This window comes from Rhinopithecus roxellana, chromosome 13, assembly GCF_007565055.1.
Source record: "Rhinopithecus roxellana isolate Shanxi Qingling chromosome 13, ASM756505v1, whole genome shotgun sequence".
NCBI lineage: Eukaryota > Metazoa > Chordata > Mammalia > Primates > Cercopithecidae > Rhinopithecus > Rhinopithecus roxellana.
Window position 1 is genome coordinate 3,195,671 of NC_044561.1, and position 22,996 is coordinate 3,218,666.

Below are 22,996 nucleotides of genomic sequence, written 5' to 3' on the forward strand. Positions count from 1 at the left end.
GCAACAGTACGATCACAAAACACAGCACCCACGTGTGGCTGCACCAGCAGCTTCCCCGCCACCAGGGTAGAAGAGGTGAAGGAAAGGAAAAGAAAGGAACCACATGATGCTGGCCTGACAGCTCAGGAAAGGGGCTGCCTCCTTGGGGTTGACAAGAAGCTGTCCTGCCTATCCCCAAGTGGGTATGGGGGGCCAGAACCTGGCCTGCACACCCCTGCACATCCTCACCAGAACAAACTCACCCACCCTGGGTTCCTCCAAGACTCAGTTCCTCAGGCCGGGAGCAGTGGCTCATGCCTGTAATCCCAGCACTTTGGGAGGCTGAGGTGAGGAATTCAAGACCAGCCTGGCCAACATAGTGAAACCCCTGTCTCTACTAAAAATACAAAAATTAGCTGGGTGTGGTGGTGCGCGCCTATAATCACAGCCACTCAGAAGGCTAAGGTAGGAGAATCGCTTGAACCCAGGAGGTGGAGGTTACAGTGAGCAGAGATCGCACCACTGCATTCCAGCCTGGGCGACCAAGCAAGACTCTGTCTCAAAAAAAAAAAAAAAAAAAAAAAAAACAAAGAAATTCAACAACACTATGGTTGGTGCCAGGAGTGGCTCCAGCTGACTGGGGAGAGGCCCTTAGAAGCCACACAAAGAAGCTGGACTTCATCCTGACATTACTCCCCAACCCCTTTCTGATTTCACACAGCCCCTGGGCTTCCTTCACTCATGCCCTGGCTCCCTGAGCAGGCTGCAGCTCCTCCAGGGTGGGGGTCCATCTGCTGTGCCCAGGGTCACTGGCACCCACAGAGCGTGGTGGCACAGCTGAACACTCAGCACAGCAAGGCAACATCTCAGCCAGGGGTAGGCTCCAAAGTTACCCAGTCTGGTAAAAAGTTAAGGCTAGTCAAAGTCACTCTTGAAATGCCTCCACTTGCCCAGAAAGTACAGTCCAGGACCATCTGGGGGAGTCGAACAGTCAGCTTTGCCTCCAGAGTTGGAACACATTACTGTTTCCTTTGCTTAAGCAGCAGATGGGATAAAAATGGTTTGCATTTAGGGGCCAAGTTGTATGAAAGGCACAAACTGTACCTTTTTTTTTTTTTTTATTACAAAAGGCAGATTTATTTTTTTTTTGTTTGTTTGTTTGTTTTGAGATGGAGTCTTTCTGTGTCGCCCAGGCTGGAGTGCAGTGGCGCGATCTCGACTCACTGCAAGCTCCGCCTCCCGGGTTCACGCCATTCTCCCGCCTCAGCCTCCGAGTAGCTGGGACTACAGGCGCCCGCTACCACGCCCGGCTAGTTTTTTGTATTTTTTTTTTTTTTTTTTTTTTTTTTTTTTTTTGAGACGGAGTCTCGCTCTATCGCCCAGGCTGGAGTGCAGTGGCCGGATCTCAGCTCACTGCAAGCTCCGCCTCCCGGGTTTACGCCATTCTCCTGCCTCAGCCTCCCGAGTAGCTGGGACTACAGGCGCCCGCCACCTCGCCCAGCTAGTTTTTTGTATTTTTTAGTAGAGACGGGGTTTCACGGTGTTAGCCAGGATGGTCTCGATCTCCTGACCTCATGATCCACCCGTCTCGGCCTCCCAAAGTGCTGGGATTACAGGCTTGAGCCACCGCGCCCGGCAGTTTTTTGTATTTTTTTTAGTAGAGACGGGGTTTCACCATGTTAGCCAGGATGGTCTTGATCTCCTGACCTCGTGATCCACCCGCCTCGGCCTCCCAAAGTGCTGGGATTACAGGCTTGAGCCACCGCGCCCGGCCTACAAAAGGCAGATTTATTAGAGAAGGTATGAAAATACATTGCGAGAGGCCGGGCGCGGTGGCTCAAACCTGTAATCCCAGCACTTTGGGAGGCCGAGACGGGCGGATCACGAGGTCAGGAGATCGAGACCATCCTGGCTAACACGGTGAAACCCCGTCTCTACTAAAAATACAAAAAAACTAGCCGGGTGAAGTGGCGGGCGCCTGTAGTCCCAGCTACTCGGGAGGCTGAGGCAGGAGAATGGCGTGAACCCGGGAGGCGTAGCTTGCAGTGAGCTGAGATCCGGCCACTGCACTCCAGCCCCGGCAACAGAGTGAGACTCCGCCTCAAAAAAAAAAAAAAAAAAAAAAAAAAAAGAAAGAAAATACATTGCGAGGTTGACAATATGGGCAGCATAACAGAGAAGGGACTGTCTGCCACAAACTGTACCTTCATCAATGAGAATCCCTGCAGGGCGAGGGAGCGCCTGTGCCCACGCTCAGCACGGTAAGCTGGGCCCACCAGGGCTGCCCCTGCCTACCAGGCTGCCCAGAGAGGGCCAACAAATGAGCTGGGTACCACCAACAGTGCCCCGCACTCGCCCCCCCACCCCCTGCCTCCCCACCACAGAGTCCCAGAGAAGAGCTCAGTAGAGAGAGATTCAGGTTTGGCCATAAGGAAGGTTGTAGGCTAAGGCCGAATTGCAATTCGAAGGAAGCCAGCTAAACGCTGATCAATGGAATAAGAAGTAATAAGAATACTAATCTTGGCCAGGCGCGGTGGCTCACGCCTGTAATCCCAGCACTTTGGGAGGCCGAGACGGGCAGATCACGAGGTCAGGAGATCGAGACCATCCTGGCTAACCCGATGAAACCCCGTCTCTACTAAAAAATACAAAAAACTAGCCGGGCGAGGTGGCGGGCGCCTGTAGTCCCAGCTACTCGGGAGGCTGAGGCAGGAGAATGGCGTAAACCCGGGAGGCGGAGCTTGCAGTGAGCTGAGATCCGGCCACTGCACTCCAGCCTGGGCGACAGAGCGAGACTCCGTCTCAAAAAAAAAAAAAAAAAAAAAAAAGAATACTAATCTTGGCTGGGCGCAGTGGCTCACACCTATAATCCTAGCGCTTTCGGAGGCCAAGGTGGGTGGATCACTTAGGGTCAGAAATCCCAGACCAGCCTGGCCAACATAGTGAAACCCCATCTCTACTAAAAATACAAAAATTAAGCCAGGCATGGTGGTGCATGCCTGGAATCCCAGCTACTTGGGAGATTGAGGCATGAGAATCGCTTGAATCTGGGAGGCAGAGGCTGCAGTCTGCCAAGGTTGTGCCACTGCACTCCAGCCTGGATAACAGAGCGAGACTGTCTCAAAAAAAAAAAAAAAAAAAAAAAACTAATCTAAATACATGCTAAACACAGGTTTATACATTTCCTCATTTACTCCTCAAGTCAACCCTGTGAGATGGGTGTTATTCCTATCCTAACTACAAAAGGGAAACGGAGGCAGAGTGGTTAAATAACTGACCCATGGTCACCCAAAGAGGAAATGGCAGAGTGAAAATTTTGAGTCCATGTTTTTAACCCCAACCTTAGACCGCCTCTCACCAAAGCCTCTGAGGTCTGGAAATACTTTCATTTTGTTTTCTATTAAAATATACACAATGTTATTAGTTCAATTATTTTAATCCCTAGTGTTACATCAGGGGAAGGGGTATAACATATTATTTTAATTTTTCTGCTTTTGCCACGTTCTAAGTTTTCCTGTTTATTTTTTGTGTTTAGGGATGGTGTCACGCTCTGTTGCCCAGGCCGGAGTGCACTGGCGTGATCATAGCTTACCACAGCTTCGAACTCCTGGCTTCAAGCAAACCTCCCACCTCAGCCTCCCAAGTAGCTAGGACTACAGGTGTGCCACCACTATGCCTGGTTAATTTTTTTATTTTTATTTTGGTAGAGACAGGTTCTTGCTATGTTGCCCAGGCTGGTCTCAACAACAATCCGCCCGCCTCGGCCTCCCAAGGTGCTGGGATTACAGGCATGAGCCACTTCACCCGGCTCTTTTCTTTATTTTCTAAAGTGATTTATTTATGGCTGGGCATAGTGGCTCACGCCTGTAATCCCAGCACTTTGGGAGGCCAAGAAGGGTAGATCCTTTGAGCTCAGGAGTTCAAGACCAACCTGGGTAACATGGTGAAACTGCACCTCTACTAAAAATATAAAAATTAGCTGGGTGTGATTGCACTGCACCAGTAGTCCCAACTTCTCAGTAGGCTGAGGTAGAAGGATCACCGGAGCCCAGGAAGGTTGAGGACGCATTGAGCTGTGATCATGCCACTGCACTCCAGCTTGGGCAGGCAACACAACAGAGTAAAACCCTGTCTCAAAAAAAAAAAAAAATATATATATATATATATGTATATGCGTGTGTGTTTGTGTACACATAATATATGTACATATATATGTATATGTGTGTGTATGTGTATATACACATGTGTGTATATACATTTCATTTTATTATATATATATAATGAAAGAAAAGACGGCTGGGTGCGGTGACTCAAGCCTGTAATCCCAGCACTTTGGGAGGCTGAGGTGGGTAGATCACCTGAGGTCAGGAATTCGAGACCAGCCTGGCCAACATGGCGAAACCCCGTCTTTACTAAAACTACAAAAATTAGCTGGGTGTGGTGGCGGGTGCCTGTAATTCCAGCTACTTGGGAGGCTGAGGCAGGAGAATCGCTTGAACCTGGGAGGTGGAGGTTGCAGCAAGCCAAGACCGCACCATTGCACTCCAACCTGGGCAAGAAGAGTGAAACTCCATTTCAAAAAAAAAAAAAAGGAAAGAAACCTCTGACTTCATAAAAACTCATAAGTGCAGTGGCTTATGCCTGTAATCCTACCACTTTGGGAGGCTGAGGCGGGCGGATTGTTGTTGAGACCAGCCTGGGCAACATAGCAAGAACCTGTCTCTACCAAAATAAAAATAAAAAAATTAACCAGGCATAGTGGTGGATCACCTGAGGTCAGGAGTTCGAGACCAGCCTGGCCAAAGTAGCGAAATCCCATCTCTACTAAAAACACAAAAAGTAGCCAGACATGTTGGCGCATGCCTATAATCCCAGCTACTCAGGAAGCTAAAGCAGGAGAATCGCTTGAACCCCGGGGGCAGAGGTTGCAGTGAGCCGAGATCACGCTATTGCACTCCAGCCTAGGCAACAAAAGCAAAACTCCCTATCAAAAAAAAAAAAAAGAGTTGGGCCAGGATTGTCCAGACTGAGAGCAGAGGCAGGAGGGAGGGGCTGAAATGGGCTCTACTCAGACCCAGGGACAGCAGGAACCCAGCATAGGATTCAGCACACCTGGATTCTCAACCCAGCTGTTCAGTTTGTCTGCTGTGTGATCCTGAGCTCCTTGCTTCCCCTCTCTGGGCCTATTTCCTCTCTGCAGAAGGGGAGGCCCAGCTGCCCCCAAGAGAGATTCTTGCATGGGAATGCCCAGTGACCTCACTCAGAACCAAGGTCACCTTGTAGCCGCTGCAACTCCAGTTCCCCAGTTCCCCAGCCTCTCAGCTCTTAGTCACTTCTGTGGAAGACAGCACAGCAGCCTCACCAGACAGGGCCACTTCCCTGCTGGAGGAAAAACCCAAGGAAGTGTCTGCAAACAGGAAGTGAGGGTGGGTGCCGGGGAGGTGGACTCCATGCTGCGGATGAACTCAACCTGCTGTGTCTCCTCTGATGTCATTTTCTGGTGGATGTGTTTGGTGTCTGTCTCCCCCATGGGAATTCAGCAGCCAATACATTCACAGCTGCAACCCCAGAGCCCAGCACAGGGCTCTTTCATTCAAGAAATATTTCAGGCCAGGCACCAGCGGCTCACGCCTGTAGTCACAGCACTTTGGGAGGCCGAAGCAGGTGGATCACTTGAGGTCAGGAGTTCAAGATCAGCCTGGCCAACATGGTGAAACCCCATCTCTACTAAAAATACCAAAAATTAGCCAGGCGTAGTGGCGGTTGCCTGTAAGCACAGCTACTCAGGAGGCTGAGACAGGAGAATCACTTAAACTCCGGAGGTGGAGGTTGCAGTGAGACAAGATCGCGCCATTGCACTCTAGCCTAGGCAATAAGAGCTGAAACTCCACCTCAAAAAAAAAAAAAAGAAAAGAAAAAGGAGGACCAGGCACAGTGGCTCACGCCTGTAATCCCACCACTTGGGGAGGCCAAGGCGGGCAGATCACGAGGTCAGGAGTTCGAGACCAGCCTGGCCAACATGGTGAAACCTTGTCTCTACTAAAGACACAATTAGCTGGGCATGGTGCCGGGTGCCTGTAATCCCAGCTACTCGGGAGTCTGAGGCAGGAGGTTAAACCTGGGAGGCAGAGGTCGCAGTAGAGCTGAGATTGTGCCATTGCACTCCAGCCTGGGTGACAGAGCGAGACTCCATCTCAAAAAAAAAGGGCAAAACTCTGTCTCAAAAAAAAAAAAAAAAAAGAAATATTTCATGAGTGAATGAATGAATAAGTAAATGAATGATATACTCCTCAGCAGCCTGTTTGCAACTCAGAAAACCAGTAGCAAGCATCAAACATCCCCAGGGCCACCCCCTGGGCCAGCCTCCGTGAAAGGCTGAGTCCCCCTCTCACCTTGGCCAGGACTGGAGAAGTGGTTGTAATACTGGGACACATAGGTCATGATGCTGAGGCAGTCAGGGACGCTCATGGAGACCATGTCACTGGGGTCCAGGAGAGCAGGGATCCCCAGCTCCTTCTCAGCCACTTCAAAGGCCTGGGGTGGTGACAGGTGCAAGGGTGGGAGCAGCCACAGCAGGAAGAGGAGGCCGAGGAGGAGGCAGCGTTAGGGGGCAACCCTCAGCCTAGGCCCAGCTCCCCTCGGTGGGATGGGGTGACTGTGGGCTCCCCTCAGTATCAATCCCACCCAAGCACCACAGGACGGCCTAGAGAAAGGGGAAGCCTGGTGCTCCATGCATGAGGGGGTTGGTGGGAAGTAGAGAGTGGGGAGAAGTGCAGCCAGGGCCGGTGTACAAGGGCAGCCACCTGCAAGACCCCTGCCCTCCCCACCAAACACACACACACACACACACACACACACACACACACACACACACACAGAACCTCTTGGGCTTCCATCTGTCCAGGAACTTACCAAACGGTTATTCTCGAAGACATTGTCCTTGGAAAGCGAATCAAAATCTCTGCAAGAGGCAAAGGGAGGATGATTGGTCAAGAGGGGAGGTGACTGGGGAATAGGGGCAGGGTCAGAGTCAGAAAGGAGCTGAACAGAGAAGACCTTGTCCTGGCCAGCATCAGCCTCAGCAGGGTTGCTGGGGAGAGTCTGTGGATTACTGGGGGGGAAACTGAGGCAGCAAACACTTGCTGCTAGAGCTGGAGTTGCCAGGGCAGGGCAGGGTGTGAGCTCACAGGCCCTGGAGGCATCCAAGCAGAGGCTAGGAAATCACTGAGAAGGGGCAGGGCTCAAGCCCAAGCTTTCAAGCTTAAGATCCCTTCCCTCTTTCCAGGAAGCCACCTCTGGAGTCCACAACGAAGACCCGCATGTGACCTCACCCAGGGCGCGGTGCTGGGCTCCTCTGTCTCATTTACTTTCTTTTCACAGCAACTCTGTTTGGCAAGAATCGATCTCATTTTACAGATGAGGACACTGAGTCCTGGAGAAAGGAAGCCACCAGCTCTGGGAATCCACATGTCTCGCCCTTTCACTGCTCACAGGCCCCTGCAGATGTATCACGCACTTGGAGAAGCCACACCAACTTGCTGAATCCCAACCCAGTCCAGCCTGCAGATGAATGTTTTTCATAATGGGGCCATGAATAGAAGAGCAAGTTTGAACCAGAGTGGAAATCTACATACTCTGGAGCTGCTGGCACAGAGCAGCTGGTTGGCCCCGCTGGGCCACTCCTGGGGCAGCTTCCATTGGGGAAGCAGTGAGGGATTTTCTAGTTTCTAAACTGGGACAGGTGAGAGGCGGCAGGGCCTGTCTGGGGGCCCCAGCACGGGACAGCTGGCTGGCCTGCAGGCTTTATTTATCCCCCTCCTCCCTCCCCACTCCAGGCCACTGAAATCAGCAGACGCAGCTCAGTCTTCCCGCCGCAGCTCAGTCTTCCCGCCGTCGGCCTCCTGGGTGCACCCGCATGCAGCCTTGCCCTTCTATGGCTGAAAACTGCAGCCCTGACTGCCAGAGACGGGTGGGCAGAGGCAAGAGCAGGCCACACCGCCTCTGAGGGCTGAATTCCCAGGTGACCATGGGGTTGGGGGGATCAGCAGTCCTTCCAGCATTCATTGTCCCATCTGCAAATCAGGGAAAGCACTAATACCACCTCCCAAGCTGGTGGAGTCCCAGCTTGGTAAAGGGGAGGCCTCGCAGATAGGAGGGAGTCCGGATAAGCACAGCCCCTCCCCCTGCCCCAACACTTTTCCAGGCAGGGGCCAGGGACTGTGAACCCTGGGCAGAAAAGAGTTGCTTGAGGACCCTGGAAGGAGTCTGGTGCCCCAGGGCTGGGTGGAGAGGGAGAGGGAAGGTGACTATGTCTGGGCACCAGCTCCCTTTTTGCCACTCTGTCCAGGCCACTTCCTTCTCCCCTGGGCTGCCTCCCTAGCTCCCCTTTTCTGCCACTGCCTCAGAGTGCGACCTTAGCAAGCTGTTTCACCTCTCGAAACCTCCATCTCCCAGTCCGGTTCATGACACTGCGACAGGGTGAGGGAACACCATGGTACCCAGCCCCCAAAAGAGGCTTGTTCCAAGACCAAATGAGACAAAGGCAACTTGTCTCAGCCATTTATTTCAGTCACCCCAGAAGTGTTCCTAGAAGGCTGGGGTCACATTCTATCCACTCTGTGCCCCCAATTCCCTACACAGTTCCCCAAATTTCGAAGACACTCTGTAAATGTTTGTTGAATGAATCAATGCTGAAAACAGTGTGAAAACTGTAAAAAAACTTCGGGATCCTGCAGGTTTTCTTCCAACTTCTTCCACCCCCATCTCTGTCCCTAATTAACATCTGTGTTTTGGTAACACATATATTTTCTGAGAGTCCTCCGAGGCCCATGGAGTTCTACTTGGCTCTGGGGAAAATGAAGGACACAGAAATGAAACCCACATGGTCCATGCTCTCAAAGGAGCTTAAACATGTCTGGATTTCAGGTGGTGCGGAGGGATGGCCCAGCCCCCACAACTCTTGTCCCAGCAGAGCCCTGGGCCAACACTGGGTTCACCCAGGCCCCCCGACCCCAGAAGCCTGAACCACTTTAGGAGATGATTCTTGCCCTCACCCTAGGCCACCCCTACTCTCACGGATCCTCCCAACCCACCACTGAGGCCTTCCCTACACATTATGTAGGGACCTGGGCCTCAGGTTTTCTCCTGTGCAATGGGCTGACAGCATTGCAAATGAATGCCTGGACATGATTCTGGATCTCAGAAGGGGAGCCACCCTCCCCTGCACAATTTTTCCAGCCACATCCCTCCCTTGCTTAAAACCTATGCGGCTCGGCCGGGCGCAGTGGCTCACGCCTGTAATCCCAGCACTTTGGGAGGCCGAGGCGGGGGGATCACAAGGTCAGGAGATCGAGACCACGGTGAAACCCCGTCTCTACTAAAAACACAAAAAAAAGTTAGCCAGGCGCCGTGGCGGGCGCCTGTAGTCCCAGCTACTCGGGAGGCTGAGGCAGGAGAATGGCGGGAACCCGGGAGGCGGAGCTTGCAGGGAGCCGAGATAGCGCCACCGCACTCCAGCCTGGTGGACAGAGCGAGACTCCGTCTCAAAAAAAAACCTATGTGGCTCGGCCAGGCTTGGTGGCTCACGCCTGTAATCACAGCACTTTGGGAGGCCGAGGCAGGTGGATCACCTGAGGTCAGGAGTTCCAGACGAGCTTGGCCAACATGGTGAAACCCCATCTCTTTTTTTTTTTTTTTTTTTGAGACGGAGTCTCGCTCTATCACCCAGGCTGGAGTGCAGTGGCCAGATCTCAGCTCACTGCAAGCTCCGCCTCCCGGGTTCCCGCCATTCTCCTGCCTCAGCCTCCCGAGTAGCTGGGACTACAGGCGCCCGCCACCTCGCCCGGCTAGTTTTTTATATTTTTTAGTAGAGACGGGGTTTCACCGTGTAGGCCAGGATGGTCTCGATCTCCTGACCTCGTGATCCGCCCGTCTCGGCCTCCCAAAGTGCTGGGATTACAGGCTTGAGCCACCGCGCCCAGCCGTGAAACCCCATCTCTACTAAAAACTACAAAAATTAGCCGGGCATGGTGGTGTGTGCCTGTAATCCCAGCTACTTGGGAGGCTGAGGCAGGAGAATTGCTCGAACCTGGGAGGCAGAGGTTGCGGTGAGCTGAGATCATGCCATTCATTGCACTCCAGCCTGGGTGACAGGCCTCCATCTCAAAAAAAGCAAAAACAAAAACAAACCCGCAAGGTTCCCTGAGGCCCCTATCCGTGCTTCTTAGCCAGCAAAAGCAGCTGTCCGTCATCTGTCCCAACTGCATCTCCCAACTCACTGCCTTGTGCTCCCCACTCAGCTACACGGCCTCCAGCTCTGCACATACCTCCCACCCCTCGCCTTTGCTCAGACGGGGTCCTCTGCCAGAACACCCACCTGGCGGCCCTCACCTGGCTCCTGCCATCTCCTTGAAGACTATATTCTCCCTAGGAGGTCTCCCACCCCTAGCCCTCTGATAGGGTACGTGGAATTGCCATCATTGTTTATACATGTTTCCCCTACAGGTGTGGGAGAGCGTGTAGGGTTGTCTGTTTTGTTGGCTGGTACTTTCATTACCAGGTACAGTGTCCAGCACAGAATAATAACTCTACAAATACTGGTTGAATAAATGAAGAAATCAAACATGCCTGGCTATTGGGCCAGGCATGGTGGCTCATGCCTATAATCCCAGCACTTTGGGAGACTGAGGCAGGCAGATTACTTGAGCTCAAGAGTTCAAGACCAGCCTGGGCCACATGTCAAAAACCCATCTCTACAAATACAAAAAAATTAGGCGTGGTGGCATCTACCTGTGGTCCCAGCTACTCAGGAGGTTGAGGTGGGAGGATCACTTGAGCCCAGGAGGTGAGGACTTCAGTGAGCCATGATCATGCCACTGCACTCCAGCCTGGGTGACAGAGTGAGACTCCGTCTCAAAAAAATTTAAAAAATTATCATTCCCCTATTGCCTATAACACTATTTACAATAACAAATGTTAACTGAATGCTTATTATCGCATGCAATCCTCACAACAATTCTATGAGCTGTGTCACATTACCAGTCCCACCTCACAGATGAGGACACTGATGCCTGGAGAGAGCCCATGAGGACCCAAGGCCATGCGCCTAAGACATGGAGAAGCTGAACACAAACCAAGCGGCCTTTACTTTGATGATGACAGGCTCAGGCCCACCAAATGGCTTCGCTTCACACCCAAGTCCCCTCCCACACTGGGTTTGTCCCTGCTTCCTGCCTCACTCCTGCCCCTCAGACAGAAGAGAAGACCCCTTGGGCCCTCCTTTCCAATGCCCAGGTCCAACCCTGGTGCCCTTTTCCTCCATCCTTCTATCCCCTGCTCCTGGGCAACCAGGCATCAATCTTGTGCTTCCATTAGTATGGGTGTCACATGCCCCACAGCGGGCAGGGACCCACCTACATGGCCACCTCATCTTGTTCCCTTCTGTATCCACAGCCCCAAAACCCTCTCCTCCAGGGCCCAAGCCACGACCCACAGACATGGTTCTGCAGGGTACATACAGGTAAACCAGGTGCACCTGCACCATGGAATCCCAAGGCAATCCCTTAGAAGCCTTCCCACATGCTGCCCTTGGACAGTGCAAATCTGGAGGAACAGGCACAGAAAGCCTCCATCTGCCAGGCTAGGGGAGCCCTGGCAAGAGCGCTGCATGCAGAAGGCGTAGGGACCAGAACTCTCCCCCCTGATTCACAGGTGAGACGTGAAGTGCAAGGAATGGCACCACAAAAACTCACCCAGTGTTTTAGGAATGAATGGACGAAAGGAGGAGAGGTTCTCTGCTCAAGGCAGAGAGAGCAAAGACAGAGGCTCCAAGTCAACTGTTCTGGGGAGTTCGAACGCATTTTCCCATGAGAACCTCACTGGGCAGCTCTGGGCAGGAAGGGGCCATTTCACAACCTGCAGCAGCCGGTTGGTGTCTGTCAATTGGATCCTAGGAGTCTTCCCAACATCGCCAGTCCTGTGACTCCTCTTGCGCGCCCCACCTGCGTGCCCCACTGAGGAGGGCAGCAGGGCCATGGAGCACACACCCGGGAGGCAGGGCTGCGTCCTAACTGGGGAGGAGTGGGGAAAGCACAGGGTCTGTACATCCGTTCATCCAACACTTGTTAACCGAGGTCTCCTCTGCGCCGGGAACTGTACTAGTGTCTGGAGACAAACTCCTATTTGGGGGGTCAGAGAAGTGGGGGTTCACCTGCACACCCGGAGCAAGGGGCCAACCCGTGTGGGAAGCCTCGGGGGAGAGGGGAGGAACAGCGGAGAGGAGTTTAGGGTAGGAGAGGCCCAGGGCCCCCAAAGAGGACTCAACACCCCTTCAAAGAGGTCAAAGGCTTAGGGGTTCAGTGATCTTCGGCGGAAATCAGCGCTCTGTGGGCGGGGCCGTGTCCCTCGCGGAGGGACGGGCCTCTGGGGAGGGTTCGGGGTCCCACCGGTTGGGACAGGACGGCCGGGCGGGGGAGGGGCGCCCAGGGCCGGGGTCTCAGGGACCATCCTGGCGTCCGGGTTCCTCGGGGGGGGGTCGGCGTCTCCATGTCCGGGGGTGGCGCCTGTCACTGCCTGGGCTCCGCGTCACTGAGGGGGGCGGCGGTAGCGCCACTGAGGGGGGCGGCCCCACCCGCCCGGGGCCCCGCACTCACAGCAGGTCGGGCCGGTGCCGGTGCAGGATGGCGCAGAAGGCCAGGCCGTCCCGGAAGGAGCTGCTCAGGTCGCGGATCTCCACGCCGCGGTAGCCCTCGCACTGGCGGCGGCACCAGGCCAGCAGCGCGCCCCGCGGTCCCGCCATGACCCCGCGGCCCGCCCGGCTCCTGCTCCGACTTCGGCGCCCCGGCTCGGCCGGGACCGCGGCCGCCGCGCGGGCCCGGTTTCCGGCTGCGGCTACGGCTCCGAGCTCGGGCGCCGACCGGCAGGGCGCGGGGCGGGGCAGAGGCGGGGCCGCGGTGTCCTGGCTCGGGCGCCCAGCTGCCCTGCCCCAACCTGCCCGAGCAGCGCCGCCGCGTGGCCCGGCCCGGCCGGCCGCCGCCTACTCCGCGCTGCCCGCTCGCCTCATTGTGGGCCGGCCGTGGGCGCGGGCGTCCCGCCGCCTCCGTCCCCGCCGGAGGCGCGCCCCACCCAGCAGCGGCTCCGCCCCCATGACGGAGCCCACCCCTACCAAGACTGGCCGGCGCCCCATCGCCCGCCCCTCGACGGCGCCGGGCCCCCACTGCTCCACTGGGTGCCCGCGAAGCCCCCGCACCCGCCGCAAGCGGGCCCCTCCCCACGATGACTTCACCGCCGCGGCCGCCGCCCACCAGGAGCCCTCCACCCTTTGGAGGCGGGACACCTCGTGCTCCCATTCGGCCTCCTTCCCGCTCCTAATGACCGCAAATCCCCCTTCCACCCCTAGCTTGAAACTTTGGGGAGGCAGTTCCCTGCAGACCCTAAAGTACCCTCCGATGGCCACCAGCTTCCCTCACCCCGGCTCCCCACCCTAAAGCACCGCTGAGCTGGAAGTTCTCGCGTCCACCATCCCCTACCCCACAGCTTGGCAGGGAGACCCATGCGCCCCTCCGCCACCGTCGGTTCAGGTGTCCCCTTGGTGATTCACTGAGCTCTGCTCAGCCCCTGTGTAAGCTCAGGGATCTCGTCCCTCCCCACTGCGGCCTGCCGGGTTCCCGCAGCCATGGTTAGTGCGGTGGTGGTTTGAGCTCCTACGGGAAGGACCTAGGCCAAGGAGGCCCCTGCCTGGGAGGCATACTACAGGCAGTTCGCATCTGGCCCTGGAACCTCCCCAAGACTCGTTCTCTATCTTTGCCCTCTTCGAGACCCCCGCCAGCCAACCGACCCTTCCAGGCAGCCGACCCTTCCGCAGAGGCCCCTCCTGACTCTCCCACAGATGAATCAGCCTCCATCTGCTGCAGAGGTGGTGATGTCACCCTGACCCATGCAATACTTAGCCGGAGTGGGTATGTCGCTCCCTCCCAAGGGAAGGAACAGGGTCTTAGTCATCTTCATCACCCCTGAGCACTCAGGGGAGTGGAAAGATCAGGCATTTTGGAGCCCTATCAACCCACACTCCAATCCTGGCTTTCCCCACTCCCTTAGTCATGTCATCTTGTGCCTCCCTGGACCTCAGTTTCCATGACTTAAAAATGGGGATAGGCCGGGCGCGGTGGCTCAAGCCTGTAATCCCAGCACTTTGGGAGGCCGAGACGGGCGGATCACGAGGTCAGGAGATCGAGACCATCCTGGCTAACACGGTGAAACCCCGTCTCTACTAAAAAATACAAAAAACTAGCCGGGCGATGTGGCGGGCGCCTGTAGTCCCAGCTACTCGGGAGGCTGAGGCAGGAGAATGGCGTGAAACCGGGAGGCGGAGCTTGCAGTGAGCTGAGATCCGGTCGCTGCACTCCAGCCTGAGTGACAGAGCGAGACTCCGTCTCAAAAAAAAAAAAAAAAAAAAAAAAAAAAAAAAAAAAAAAGGCCGGGCGCGGTGGCTCAAGCCTGTAATCCTAGCACTTTGGGAGGCCGAGACGGGCAGATCGCGAGGTCAGGAAATCGAGACCATCCTGGCTAACACGGTGAAACCCCGTCTCTACTAAAAACTACAAAAAACTAGCCTGGCGAGGTGGCGGCGCCTGTAGTCCCAGCTACCCGGGAGGCTGAGGCAGGAGAATGGCGTGAACCCGGGAGGCGCAGCTTGCAGTGAGCTGAGATCCGGCCACAGCACTCCAGCCTGAGTGACAGAGCGAGACTCCGTCTCAAAAAAAAAAAAAAAAAAAAAAATGGTGATAATACCTGCTTTACAAGGTGGCTGAGAGGATTAAGATATAAAGTGCCTTACTCTTTAGTTATAACTCATAAATTCTATTGACATCTGGTACTTGGTAAACATGATGAAATGGACTGAAATATTTTGTACCCAGACTGTCATCTGGGCCATTCTGGGTAAATCATCAAGGAGAGTGGCCGACTTAGGGAATTCTACGTCCTCAAAGTTCACTGAGTCCCAGTCCAGAATATTGGCCCAGGGCCTGGAGACCCCAGCTTGCCAATCTGACACTCCCTGCAGCTGGAAGGCCGCCATCTTGGCTCAGTATACGGACTCTCAGACCACCTAGGAAGAGCATGGCCAGAGTGCCTGGCTAGCCCTCTGGACTCCTCACCAGCCCTGGGCTGCCAACTCCTGCCCTGTCCCCTGTGGGATAATAGCAGCAGGAAAGCAGGATTCCGGGTGCTTTTTATGAAATCAGGGACTTGGGTTCAGGATCCTGACACCAGCATCTACCTAGGCCTTCAAAGACCACCCAGGACTCTCATTAAAACCTAGGGAGGGGGGAGGGGGGAGGGTGCCATGATTCACACCTGTAATCCCAGCACTTTGGGAGGCTGAGGCAGGTGGATCATCTGAGGTCAGGAGTTTGAGAACAGCCTGGCCGACATGGTGAAACCCGGTCTCTACTAAAATACAAAAAGTTGGGCTGGGCGTGGTGGCTCACTGTAATCCCAGCACTTTGGGAGGCCAAGGTGGGTGGATCACAAGGTCAGGAGTTCAAGACCAGCCTGGTCAACATGGTGAAACCCTGTCTCTACTAAAAATACAAAAATTAGGCCAGGCACGGTGGCTCACACCTGTAACCCCAGCACTTTGGGAGGCCAAGGTGAGTGGATCACGAGGTTAGGAGTTAAAGACCAGCCTGGCCAAGATGGTGAAAGCCCACCTCTACTAAAAATAAAAAATTTGCCAGGCGTGGTGGCACGTGCCTATAGTCCCAGCTACTCGAGAGGCTGAGGCAGGACAATCACTTGAACCCGGGAGGCAGAGGTTGCAGTGAGCCGAGATCTCGCCACTGCACTCCAGCCTGGGTGACAGATGGAGACTCTGTCTCAAAGACAGTGGGTTATTTGGCTCATGCCCGTAATCCCAGCACTTTGGGAGGCCGAGGCAGGCAGATCACAAGGTCAGGAGATCGAGACCATCCTGGTTAACATGGTGAAACCCTGTCTCTACTAAAAATACAAAAAATTAGCCAGGCCTGGTGGCCTGCGCCTGTAATCCCAGCAGGAGAATGGCTTGAACCCGGGAGGCGGAGGTTGCAGTGAGCTGAGATCGCACCACTGCACTCCAGCCTGGGCAACAGAGCAAGATTCTGTCTAAAAAACAAAAAACAAACCAAAGAAACCAGGAGGGATTATAGCCCTGTCCTCACTAGCCTAAAGGGCTCCCTTTAGGTCCCTGAAGACAGCTCCAGATCTGATCTTGATCCTGTTGCCATACTAATAGCTGACACAGCACAGCCTGGTCACCCCCATTAGCCATTTGTGGGCTTTATAAACTCATTATCTGAGTCAGCTCACAATGTTATGATGTAAGGACCTGTACGACCACAGCTGTGTGACCGCAGGCCAGACAACTCACCCCCGTGAACCCCAATTTCCTACCCTATAAAATGAGGATGATAATCTTTGCCTTGCCTGCGTCCCAGGGTTGTGGGTAACGAGGTGAGATGATGGATGAGAAAATGCTGTGCAGACTGTAAATCCAGGGTTTGGGTGGAAGGTGGGTCTGTGTGTTTACAGGTGAGATCAGAAGCCACAGAGATAGGTGAGTAGAGCACTTGCCCAAAACAGTGCTATAATTTCAGGATTAGAACTGAGGGACTTGGGCCCTTAGTTCAGTGCTGTTTTGTTTTATTTATTTATTTATTTTTTATTTATTTTTATTTATTTTATTTTATTTTATTTATTTTATTTTTTTTTTTTTGAGACGGAGTCTCGCTGTGTCGCCCAGGCTGGAGTGCAGTGGCCGGATCTCAGCTCACTGCAAGCTCCGCCTCCCAGGTTTACGCCATTCTCCTGCCTCAGCCTCCCGAGTAGCTGGGACTACAGGCGCCCGCCACCTCGCCCGGCTAGTTTTTTGTAGTTTTTAGTAGAGACGGGGTTTCACTGTGTTAGCCAGGATGGTCTCGATCTCCTGACCTCGTGATCCGCCCGTCTCGGCCTCCCAAAGTGCTGGGATTACAGGCTTGAGACACCGCGCCCGGCCTGTTTTATTTTTAACTATCAGTTAAGAAATGGGGCCAGGCACGGTAGCTCATGCCTGTAATCCCAACACTTTGGGAGGCCAAGGCCAGGAATTCAAGACCAAACCAGCCTGGACAATATAGGGAGACCCTGTCTTTTTTTGAGACAAGTCTCTGTTGCCCAGGCTGGAGTGCAGTGGCTCGATCTCAGCTCACTGGAACTTTCATCTCCTGGGTTCAAGCGATTCTCCTGCCTCACCCTCCCTCGTAGCTGGGATTATAGGCACAGGCAACCAAGCCCAGCTATTATTTTTAGTAGAGACACGGTTTTGCCATGTTGGCCAGACTGATCTCGAACTCCTGACTTCTAGTGATGCGCCTGCCTCGACCTCCCAAAGTGCTGGGATTATAGGCATGAGCCACCATGGCCAGCCTGAATACATCATTCTTATCAAAAATTTAAAAATGAATCCAAAGTTCCAGTTTGACTGTCTCCTTCCACTCTAGTCCCCTCCTAAGAAGTAGCCGCAGTCGTCGCTGTGAAACAGGTTTCCACACCTTGTTCACACATTTATAGTCAAGCATGAATTCAACACATATTTACTGAGCACCTGTTGGGGGCCAGGAGCTGTAAACAAGCAAACAAATCAACAAGGAGGCTGGGCATAGTGGCACAACCCTGTAATCCCAGCACTTTGGGAGGCCGAGGCGGGCAGATCATTTGAGGTTAGTAGTTCGACACCAGCCTGGTCAACATGGTGAAACCCCATTTCTACTAAAAATAAAAAATTTAGCCGGGCGCGGTGGCTCAAGCCTGTAATCCCAGCTCTTTGGGAGGCCGAGACGGGCGGATCATGAGGTCAGGAGATTGAGACCATCCTGGCTAACACGGTGAAACCCCGTCTTTATTAAAAAATACAAAAAACTAGCCGGGCGAGGTAGCGGGCGCCTGTAGTCCCAGCTACTCGGGAGGCTGAGGCAGGAGAATGGCGTGAACCCGGGAGGCGGAGCTTGCAGTGAGCTGAGATCCGGCCACTGCACTCCAGCCTGGGCGACAGAGCAAGACTCCGTCTCAAAAAAAAAAAAGAAAGAAAAAAAAAATTAGCTGGGCGTGGTGCGTGCCTGTAATCCCAGCTACTCGGGAGGCTGAGACAGGAGAATCACTTGAGCCTGGGAGGCGGAGTTTGCAGTGAGCCGAGTTCATGCTATTGTACTCCAGTCTGGGCGACAGAGTGAGACTCTGTCTCAAAACAAAAACAAAAACAAAAACAAGGAGAACCTCAGGTGGTGACTGGTGCTGTGACAGGGAATGATGGGGACACACAGCATAGCCAGGGAAGACCTCTTTGAGATGGTGACATCATTTAGGCTGAAGAACACCTAACTCCCAGGAAAGCAAGTTGAATGCAAGCCAGTGAGAGCTGTCGGTATAGGTAGAGTTTGAATCCTTTCTCTCTTTTTTCAAGACAGGGTCTCACTTTGTCTCCCAGGCTGCAGTGCACTGGCACAATCACGGCTCACTGCAGCCTCCACCTCAAGCGATCCTCCCACCTCAGCTTCCCGAGCAGTTGTCACTAACAGGCATGCACCACCACACCCAGATAATTTTGTTTATTTTTGTAGAGGTGGGAGAGTCACTATGTTGCCCAGGCTGATCTTGAACTCCTGTACTCAAGCAATCCACCTGCTTTGGCTTCGCAAAATGCTGAAATTATATGCACAAGCCCCCGCATCTGGCTGAATCCTTTCTAATTTCTTCCCAGGTAACGGCTGCAGGTGTCCAGCCATGGGGCAGGATCATGGCAGGGAAGGGCTGGCTCGGCCAGAGAAGGAAACAGTTCTGTAAACAATTCTGCCTGTAGCCTAATAAAGGCAGGGAAAAGGAAACCAGAGGAACCATGGGAACCTAAAGGAGGCCCTTGACAGTTTGAGGCAGACGGTCGTGTTTTTCCACGCACCATTCTTCCAGCCAACATGCTTTGTAGGATGGCTTTGCAGGAGGGAGGTACAAAAGCAAGATTAAAAAACAAGAATGGGGCCGGGCACAGTGGCTCATGCCTGTAATCCCAGCACTTTGGGAGGCTGAGGTGGGCGGATCATTTGAGGTCAAGAGTTCAAGACCAGCCTGGCCAACATGGTGAAACTCCATCTCTGCTAAAAATACAAAAATCAAAAATTAGGCCAGGCATGGTGGCTCATGCCTGTAATCCCAGCACTTTGGGAGGCCAAGGTGGGCGGATCATGAGGTCAGGAGATTGAGACCATCCTGGCTAACATGGCGAAACCCTGTCTGTACTAAAAAAAATACAAAAAATTGGCCGGGCGTGGTGGTGGGCACCTGTAGTCCCAGCTACTCAGGAGGCTGAGGCAGGGGAATGGCATGAACCTGGGAGGCGGAGCTTGCAGTGCGCCAAGATCGCGCCATGTCACTCCAGCCTGGGCGACAGAGCAAGACTCTATCTCACCAAAAAAAAAAAAAAAAAATTAGCCAGGGATTGTGGGGGTCGCCTGTAAGCCCAGCTACTCTGGAGGCTGAGGCAGGAGAATCGCTTGAACTCAGAAGGGAGAGGTTGCGGTGAGTCAAGATGGTGCCGCTGCACTCCAGCCTTGGTGATAGAGTGAGACTCCGTCTCAATAAAACCAAACCAAAACAAAACCACCACAAAACAAAAATAAAAACAGGCCGGCGCGGTGGCTCACACCTGTAATCCCAGCAGTTTGGGATGCTGAGGTGGGTAGATCACCTGAGGTCAGGAGTTCAAGACCAGCCTGGCCAACATGGTGAAATCCCGTCTCTACTAAAAATACAAAATTAGCCAGGCATGGTTGCACACGCCTGTAATCCCAGCTACTCAGGAAGTTGAGGCAGGAGAATCGCTTGAACCCGGGAGGTGGAGGTTGCAGTGAGCTGAGATGTGCCATTGCACTCCATCCTGGGCAACAAGAGTGAAACTCCGTCTTGAAAAAAAAAAAATCCAAGGTTTTAATGTTTTCCCAACATGGAATCTCATCATCCTTACTTTGGATCCAGTGTGCTGAGAAAAATTTAAGACTCTGTCTCAAAAAAGAAAAAAATTATTTTTCTCACTCGTGGAATCTAAAAAAGTTGATCTCATAGAAATAGAGAGTAGAGGCCTGATGTGGTGGCTCACGCCTGTAATTCCCAGCTACTTGAGAGGCTGAGGCAGGAGGATCGCTTGAGCCAGGGAGGCAGAGGTTGCAGTGAGCTATGATTGTACCACTGTACTCAAGCCTGGGCAATGGAGTAAGACCCTCTCTCAAAAAAAAAAAAAAAAAAAAAAAAAAAACAGAAAGAAAAGAAAGAAAGAAATAGCAAGTAGAATGGGCTGGGGGGTAGTGGGAGTGGTTGGGGAGATGTTGGTCAAAGGGTGCAAAATTTCAGTGAGGTAGGAGGAATAAGTTCAAAGGATCTATTGTGCAGTGTGGTGACTATTGTTTTGTTTGTTTGTTTGTTTGTTTGAGATTGAGTCTTGCTCTGTCGTCCAGGCTGGAGTGCAGTGGCGCGATCTCAGCTCACTGCAAGCTCCGCCTCCCTGATTCACGCCATCCTCCTGCCTCAGCCTCCCCAGTAGCTGGGACTACAGGCACACGCTGCCTTGCCTGGCTAATTTTTTTGTTTTTTTAGTAAAGACGGGGTTTCGGCCGGGCGCGGTGGCTCAAGCCTGTAATCCCAGCACTTTGGGAGGCCGAGGCGGGCGGATCACGAGGTCAGGAGATCGAGACCATCCTGGCTAACACTGTGAAACCCCGTCTCTACTAAAAAATACAAAAAACTAGCCGGGCGAGGTGGCGGGCGCCTGTAGTCCCAGCTACTGGGAGGCTGAGGCAGGAGAATGGCGGTAACCACGGGAGGCGGAGCTTGCAGTGAGCTGAGATCCGGCCACTGCACTCCAGCCCGGGCGACAGAGCGAGACTCCGTCTCAAAAAAAAAAAAAAAAAAAAAAAAAAGACGGGGTTTCACCGTGTTAGCCAGGATGGTCTTGATCTCCTGACCTCGTGATCTGCCGGCCTCGGCCTCCCAAAGTGCTGGGATTACAGGCGTGAGCCACTGCACCCGGCCTATGGTGACTGTTGTTAATGACAATATATTGTGGGGTTTTTGTTGTTGTTGTTGTTGTTGTTTGAGATGGAATCTCACTGTGTCACCCACGCTGGAGTGCAGTGGTGCATCTCAACTCACTGCAACCTCTACCTCCCGGGTTCAAGCGATTCTCCTGCCTCAGCCTCCTGAGTAGCTGGGATTACAGGCACCTGCCACTATGTCCGGCTAATTTTTGTATTTTTAGTAGAGATGGGGTTTCACCATGTTGGTCAGGCTGGTCTCAAACTCCTGACCTCATGATCCGCCCACTTCGGCCTCCCAAAGGGCTGGGATTACAGGCGTGAGCCACTGCGCCCAGCCTAGGATTGTATTTTTCTTTTCTCTTTTATTTATTTTTTGAAACATAGTTTCATTCATTGCCCAGGCTGGAGTGCAATGGTGTGATCTTGGCTCACTTAAGCCTTCCCCTCCTGGGTTCAAGCGATTCTTCTGCCTGAACCTCCCAAGTAGCTGGGATTACAGGCGCCCACCACCACGCCCGGCTAATTTTTGTATTTTTTTTTAGCAGAGTTGGAGGTTTCACCATGTAGCCAGGATGGTCTTGATCTCCTGAACTTGTGATCCGCCTGTCTTGGCCTCCCAAAGTGCTGGGATTATAGGCATGAGCCACCGTGCCCGGCCTTTTTTTTTTTTTTTGCGATGGAGTCTCACTCTGTCGCCCAGGCTGGAATGCACCCAGGCTGGAGTCTGCCTCCCAGGTGGTTCAAGTGATTCTCCTGCCTCAGCCTCCCAAGTAGCTGTGATTACAGGCATGCGCCACCATGCCCAGCTAATTTTTTGTATTTTTAGTAGAGACGGGGTTTCACCATGTTGGCCAGGCTGGTCTCAAACTCTTGACCTCATGATCCACATGCCTTGGCCTCCCAAAATATTGGGATTATAGGCGTGAGTCACCTCGCCCAGCCGATTCTAGGATTCTTAGGGTGGAATTCTCCAAGTTCCACAGCTGTTTTCTGTGAATCTGACCCCTCTGCTCTTCTCTCTTCTACCCAGGCTGTGCCCCAGGAATCAGGGCCCTGCCCAGGTTCTTGGCTCTGAGCTGCTCCCTGGGGGGCAGCCGGGCAGAGCAGTGGACAATGGAAGCATTGTGGAACCTCTGAAGCTGGGGCCTGGGGCAGTGAAAGGCGCTGCACTGGTCGCTGGAGTGGCAGTTGCTTCACCGTGTTCCCCCCTTGCTGGGCCAGAGGCATGCCTAGAACATGCCAGGACGGCACCCTGAGCCCCAGCCCTGCCCGCCTGGGTGAGGCCTGGGTCTCCTGGAATCCCAGCTATGCCTGAGGACAGACAGCTATTCCAAGCCTTTGTTCACAGACCATCCTGCCCCAGCAGATACACATTCTGGAAAACACACCTGGGACTGGGCAAGTAGTCTTGCCTCCCTACCCCTAAACTGAACTACCCTCCAACTAAACCCTCTGGAACAGAGAGGACATGTGCTGGCTCTCACTGGGCGGGTGCTGTCTGAACTGGGAAACCCTCACACTTGTCTGGGGCTCCACGAGGGGGGCAGGTCAAAGAAGCCACTGAAATATCCAAACTGGCAGGGAACCTTATCTAGCAAAGCCCTCTCAGTACACTGAGAGGAGAGACTGGAGCCCAGAGAGCAGAGGTGTTTGCTCAGGGTTGTGGAGACTCTAAGGAGGGGAGCAGGGACCCCCATCTAGCAGCCCCAAACTCTCCGTGCTTCTGCCTGCTTGCTGAGGTCTCAGCCTGCCAGGCTGTCTCCCCTTTTGACTGCTCTTGAAATCGCTATTGCTGCTGTTCCAAATTGTCCACAGGTTTTATGACCTAGCTCAGAGATCATCCCCTCCCTGAAGTCTTCCCTGATAGACCCAGACAGAAGCCGCAACTTCAGATCTTCTCACAGAATCCCACCCTTAGA

The 22,996-nt window shown here is 53.6% G+C and overlaps 1 protein-coding gene across 3 annotated transcripts in view; it reads right to left on the reverse strand.

Annotated features, from left to right (window-relative positions):
• MICALL1 (MICAL like 1) overlaps nt 1-13,113 on the reverse strand; it is a 35,736-nt gene extending 22,623 nt beyond the window's left edge. Inside the window, exons 1-4 of one of the 3 annotated variants that reach the window (XM_030914453.1) lie at nt 12,630-12,766; nt 7,311-7,476; nt 6,892-6,940; nt 6,372-6,513 (exon numbers count right to left, since the gene is read on the reverse strand). In XM_030914453.1, the coding sequence (XP_030770313.1) occupies nt 6,372-6,513; nt 6,892-6,940; nt 7,311-7,342 (223 nt within the window). In that variant the 5' untranslated portion in view covers nt 7,343-7,476; nt 12,630-12,766. Of the gene's footprint in view, nt 1-6,371; nt 6,514-6,891; nt 6,941-7,310; nt 7,477-12,629 lie in introns of all 3 variants that reach the window. The other 2 variants (XM_030914451.1, XM_030914452.1) reach the window with 2 other exon arrangements.
• Nucleotides 13,114-22,996: the final 9,883 nt, after the last annotated feature.